The sequence below is a fragment of the Sphaeroforma arctica genome (assembly GCF_001186125.1).
Source record: "Sphaeroforma arctica JP610 unplaced genomic scaffold supercont1.706, whole genome shotgun sequence".
NCBI classification, from domain to species: Eukaryota; class Ichthyosporea; order Ichthyophonida; genus Sphaeroforma; species Sphaeroforma arctica.
The window spans coordinates 42,861-48,838 of record NW_014039852.1 but is presented as its reverse complement, the minus strand read 5'-3'; the positions used below and the strand labels follow the sequence as shown (position 1 = coordinate 48,838).

Genomic DNA, 5,978 nt, shown 5'->3' with positions numbered 1-5,978 from the left:
TAAATATATACAGATATATCTATATACCCCTAAGTATTAACATCTGGCCAACCTGTGTGTGCAGAGTGTACATTGAGGTATGGCCCCCACAGTAAGGCCGTGGGGTACGGGATGCCATACCGAGGCCCAGGCCCTGAGGGTCATGACTTAGGATTTTATTTCCTCCACGCGAAAAGAATGAGAGAAAAAAGTACATATTACGTTTATCCGCGAGACAAAGTACGTTTTCGCTTTAGGGAGGCAAGCGGTGGTAGACGAGGATAGAGTTTGGGCATTGCACGTGTACATATTCCAAAAAAAAAAACACGTTACAGTCTGATTATCATTGATAATGAATAAAATCCCTCGCGGCATAAAGCGTATCGAGTATTAATTATTCACCGAGTTGTGTTAGTGAATAATGCCTGCAGCTATGGTTGAACACACTGAAGTCGCACCTACAGACCATCTAGGAAACCCTCTCGCTGGAGTGTCCAAGACAGGCAAGAAGAAGCAATACAGCAACAATAAGAAAAACTGGCGCAAGTTTGTCGATGTGAGCGATGTGCTACACGGCCAAGATGAGAAGCTCAAAGATGAGTTGATGGGTGGTGCAGTAGATGGGAAGAGTAACGAGTCTTTGTTTGTTATAGATAAGAAGCCCTCGGTTGCGCTTATGTCCATGGTGGCTGATCGCAAGAAGCGAAACAGAGAGAAGACATTGCGCAATCACGCTGCGTTGGAACCGCATGCACACACTAAGCCTGTCTTTGCAAAGAAACAGAAGACAGTGCAAAACGCGAAGAAGAATGCGATGGCTAGTGACAATGTTGTGGTACCCCCTACCAGCAGTCTTATCAAATCCAACGGCATAACGCAGAAGAAAGTAAAGAGTGTGGTTACGAGTAGACAGGGCGACCTGTGGGAAGCTCAGGGGGAGGATACAGAGATAGTAAATCATCTGGGAGAATTAGTACCTAAGGCTAAGGTAATTCTGACTAAGCCCAAGACAATGGAGTCAGATCTTATTAAAGGAGCTGTGGCTGTAGAGCTCGCACACCCTGGTCAGAGTTATAACCCTACGGTAAATGATCACCAGAGGGCGTTGGACTCGGCCGCTGAGCTGATTATACGCGAGAACGATAAGAACAACTTCTACAAGAAGAAGGCGGGTGCGTCTGCTACGAAGATCATGTCATATAGCACTTATCTGGAAGAGATGAAGATAGTGCCGGTTGAAAGGTGTGTTTAATACTGTGTCCAGAATCACGTTTTTTTTTGTTGCGAAAGCTACAGTGTGTATCTGACTTCATGTGCTTGTTGCATTCCAATCGATTTATGTGTAGAGCACAATCATAATCTTCTCCAATACACATGGCAATATGTCGATATTATTGTACATCGTTTATATACACTCGTGCGATTGGATGCACGACTTTATGAGTGTGATTTCAAACCTCGTACTTATGTGCAAAATTATGTACAGATGTGTGGTATTTACTGTAGCGTACATACAAATCGATGCAGGTTTCTGCATGGAAAGGCTGAACTGTCTGTCTCCTGATACTTTTGTGCGAATTGAAGATATCTTTTCTGGGTGTACTCGAAAGTGTTGTGCTACAGAGTTAATCCTGGGACTAAAATAGACATTTTACAAGCTTATAATGTACATACATTTATGTATACAAGCTTATAATGTACATACATTTATGTATACAAGCTTATCATGTACATACATACATGTATACAAGCTTATCATGTACATACACACATGATGTGAATGGGCCAATGCATGAAAAATGTTGTATCCAGAACATACCTGATACGTGTACGTCATATTTGTAACTTATGGTAAAATCCTGTTATCATCTGCAATTATTACCGCATTTTTACATGTGATGTACCGCTAAGCAGTTCTTCAAGGAATTTTTGTAGGAACTCCGATTCACACGGTCACATTTGAGTAAACACGTTGTGAATATAGATATTGCTATAACTGTTCGTATCAATAGTTTAATATATGAAGATGTATAGTGAGCTATTGAGTATACAAGTGCCTGTAGAACCTTCAATCTATACTTGCTCTTAAGCTAGATACGAGCTTCATGTTGAGCTGTCTTCCCGATATAATCTGTGAGAAATTCATTACGTGAGGTGCACCAGGCAAGACTCGTCTTATATGTATTCCGAGCACGAGCTGTTGAGTATGCTGATAAACCGCCTGTGGGCTTGCGATGCGTCTTGCTGGTGTGTCGTGCTTTTTTTTATCATCTGTAGCGCTTATGCATACTTTCAGTCGTATCGTGGATAACTCTTGCATTCAGTTCTAGACAATCAAGGGGACCCACACACTGCGCTCGCCATGCTGCAGTTGCTCAAGTTGTATATCTGCGATACAGCTTGACTTGTGCATGTTGATGCTTACTGTACAATTGTAGCTTGTGTATGTATATAGTGTGTGTATGGCTTGAACTGACCCTCCAATATCCCCACGAATATGCAGTGACGATGACTTGGGCGCACAAAGTGAAACCGACTACACCATCCCGGCACACAAAAATAAAGCGTTATTGGGAGTGCGCAAAACTACGGCCAAGAAGAACAAGGAGAAGCTCTTGGCTGGGGAGGCACGTGCGCGTGCTATCGGCAAGGCGGAGAAAATGACCAAAAATGAATTGAACAGGTATGCTTAAATCTCATCGGATTAAATAGGTTAAAGTTTTACTAATATTTCTAACTTCACGACGTGTGGCGCGTTTGATTTTTTTTCTGCGCTCCGATAGATTGTATATATAAACTGGTGTAGGAGATTGACAATACTACACGAATCACTCAACCAACCATCTACTTACGACTCGAAATGCAGATTAAAAACTTTGAAAAAGGAGGTTGCAGAAGACGAGCTGGCGAAAGCAGCCGCAGCTGTAAAGGCCCAGGAAGCTAGAGAGATCCTCGAGACTAAACCCAAGAAACTAGGCAAGCACATGTTTGTGCAGACACCACTGGACGTGCAATTACCAGAGGAACTCAGTGGATCGTTACGGACTATGAAGACTGGAAGTAATCTCATGAGTGACCGGTTCAAGAGTATGCAAAGTAGAAACATGATGGAAGTACGTAAGAAGATCACATACAAGAGACGGTACAAGAAGAAAGAATTCGAAAAGAGATCGTTTAAGAGCGATATGAACTAATTAAATAAAGATGGTATATATGATTGTGAATATGCTCGCTACTTATAATTTATGACTTCGTACAAGCGATGTGTCGGTGATTTCATGAAATACTTCCGAGATACCAAAATTCAGGTAGCGTCAAAAACCTCGAGAGATATCATGACCCTCTAGAGAATAAAAATATACCACAACGGACTTAAGTCCGTAGGACGAGATATTCAACGCTCCATGATGATGCAACGGGCCTCTGCATAGAACCTTCCGTGGTTTTTATCATCCAGTAACCATATCGAAATTAAACCCACTGATAATAGCTTCCCGAGCCACTAAATCACAGATATTACGCACTCTTTATTCAGATTGGGATCACACAGCGTACTCAGAGGGATCGGGTTGCCCTATAGCACTTCACATGTCATCTGTATTCTTCAACCGAGCCATGACCAGCACTGACGACGGGACCAGCGCTACCTCGACCAGTGACTTCGACTTATCCGCGTCTTCAAACACGCGTCGGGGGAAGGTTGTGCTTAGCGAGAAAGGCGCTGTGGAGCAGGAAGGTACAAATACAAAAAGATAAGAGGGGGAGTGTGCGTCGGGGGTGGGGTGGTCGATTTGAAGATTGACAAAATTTCAACAAAGTAGACAAAAAATGAATAATGACAGCAGTTACCGATGGGAATACGTATATGTACACATCAACTTTATGTATCGAAAACGCAGGCAATACCTTCAGCATATTCTGGCTTCTCAGACTGGATGAATTCGTAGACAGCATTCAAGTTGTCAGTTGCCTGGAACGTGTGCACAATCGGTTGGCCCTCGGGTAATCGAATTTGCAACCGGCAAGTAGTATACTCTTTCGTAGTCGAGGTGGACGCATGGTCAGATCCTGCTTTCCCCTCCGCCGTCGTTCCAGCCCTATCCTCGTCACCAAGTGTGTGCTTGGGCTGTGCATTACGATTGGCCCTCGCTATTCGCTCAGCCTTATCCTTGGCTATCTCTTGCTTGACTCGATCACGAGCTGCTTTGTCTGCGAGCTTGGCTTCTCGCATCTCCTTTGCCGCCTGTACTGCTTGTTGATTGTGATAATATTCTTTTGCGGTCTGTATGTTCTTCCCCTCTTCCCTTCGCTTCATCTCACGCGCTTTGGCCTGAAATCAGCAGTCGCGTGATTAGTCCGTTGACCAAGTTTGATTCTCATATCAGATAGGGAATAGATTTGATGACTTTGAGTTTCTCCATCGAAAAAATAGAATAAGCATTTTTTACTCGAAATACAGGTACACAAAAACATACTGCCGAATACTATAACCCCTCAGAAACAACATATGACACTGAATGCGGTGGTGTATATAAATGGACCTCCGAACCGATCTGTGGCATATTTTTATATGTAACATGTTCCTAGAATAGTCATACATACACATGCAAACAATGTGATTCATTGTTGTCGTACACATGTGGATATGCAAAATATCACATAATTGTACTCGATCAAGCGCAGTCTTCGTAGGTGCCGACATTCAACTGATGGTTATGAACCACAGAAGAACGATTTTTCGTTTTAAGAAAACTTGAGATTGATGTGTAGGTATATATGAGACGGACAAGTGACTTGGCAATCCACTCAGCTTTTTGTAAGCAACTGTGAGATACACTCTCAAAACATTAGTATGAGCTGCACATAACTTCATGCATATACAGCTCACTTCGAGCGGCCCATAACACCGCAATCGTTAACATAGATATACAGTATTATCGACTACCGTTCAGCGCATACTTGGCGTGAATACAGTGAAGCCTGGATATACTCTTCTTAAAAAGAGAACACAAAGAAACTATCCCAGAGTGGTGTCCAGAAACACACACCTCCGCGCGCTCGGCATCCTCTTTCGTCTTCCTCTTCTCGGCCATAATCTCCTTTAAGTCAGCTAATCTGGCGACTTTTTCCTCTGGTGTCAGTGATTTGACTGCTTCTGTGCTCTCTGAGAAACTTGTATGCTGTGTTCTAGCAGCATGATTCTGACATTCTGCCTACAGTTCAATAAACATTGGCAATAATATCGATACGTGAGGGTATGAAAACGTCGTCATGCGCGAACAAGAGCCCTTGACCAAATATTGAGTATACATCAAAGATGAATGGGCGCGCAGCATTATACAGTATTGTGTCGCAAGATACATATATAAATATATCTACCAATTAGATGCGCCTGTTAAAAAATTAATCCGAAACATCAAAAAACAACATACTTAAAATAAGATCTAAAAATATCGCAAAATTGCGTCATATTATAATAAAGAAACAAAAGACATACATAATAAGATATAGACAGGTGTGAATACCAAACAAACACGAGTATGAATCGTACTACGTAAAACTATATATACATATATATATATATATATATATATATAGGTATATATGTGTATATATATATATATATATATATATATATATATAGATCAAAACATCGATAAACAAAATACTTGCTATAAGATATCATCAAGTGTGAGACAGAATATTGCAAATTCACATCATATTATAATAAAAGACATGTACAATAAGATATAGACAGGTGTTAACTTCAAACAAACACGAGAATGAATTGTACTACGTAGAACTATATGTGTGTATACACAGATATATATATATGTGTGTGTGTGTGTGTGTGTGTGTATCTGTTTGTCTAAATATATATAGATAAATATGTATATGTGTGTGTGTGTCTGTGTGTGTGTGTGTGTGTGTGTGTTTTGTGTATGTATTATATATATATGTGTGTGTGTGTGTGTGTGTGTGTGTGCGTGTGTGCATAT

The 5,978-nt window shown here is 41.2% G+C and overlaps 2 protein-coding genes across 2 annotated transcripts; one reads left to right on the top strand and one right to left on the bottom strand.

Moving 5' to 3' along the window:
• The first annotated feature begins 378 nt into the window (after window positions 1–378).
• Window positions 379–3,207, top strand: SARC_08155 (hypothetical protein). The gene is made up of 3 exons (XM_014297885.1): window positions 379–1,221; window positions 2,483–2,662; window positions 2,846–3,207. The coding sequence occupies exons 1-3, from the start codon at window positions 401–403 to the stop codon at window positions 3,171–3,173; spliced, it is 1,329 nt and encodes a 442-aa protein (XP_014153360.1). The 5' UTR covers window positions 379–400; the 3' UTR covers window positions 3,174–3,207.
• A 356-nt stretch (window positions 3,208–3,563) lies between these two features.
• On the bottom strand, window positions 3,564–5,391 carry SARC_08154 (hypothetical protein; the record flags this gene model as incomplete). The annotated part of the gene is made up of 4 exons (XM_014297884.1): window positions 5,229–5,391; window positions 5,028–5,192; window positions 3,886–4,309; window positions 3,564–3,700 (listed from the first exon to the last, which is right to left on the bottom strand). The coding sequence occupies exons 1-4, from the start codon at window positions 5,340–5,342 to the stop codon at window positions 3,564–3,566; spliced, it is 840 nt and encodes a 279-aa protein (XP_014153359.1). The 5' UTR covers window positions 5,343–5,391.
• Between the last annotated feature and the right edge of the window lie 587 nt (window positions 5,392–5,978).

Bases quoted from the DNA above. Each gene is read 5' to 3' on its own strand.
- SARC_08155 (XM_014297885.1), top strand. From the start codon at position 401: ATGCCTGCAGCTATGGTTGAACACACTGAAGTCGCACCTACAGACCAT. The intron at 1,222-2,482 runs GTGTGTTTAATA...ACGAATATGCAG, and splicing joins AAGATAGTGCCGGTTGAAAG to TGACGATGACTTGGGCGCAC. The intron at 2,663-2,845 runs GTATGCTTAAAT...CTCGAAATGCAG, and splicing joins ACCAAAAATGAATTGAACAG to ATTAAAAACTTTGAAAAAGG.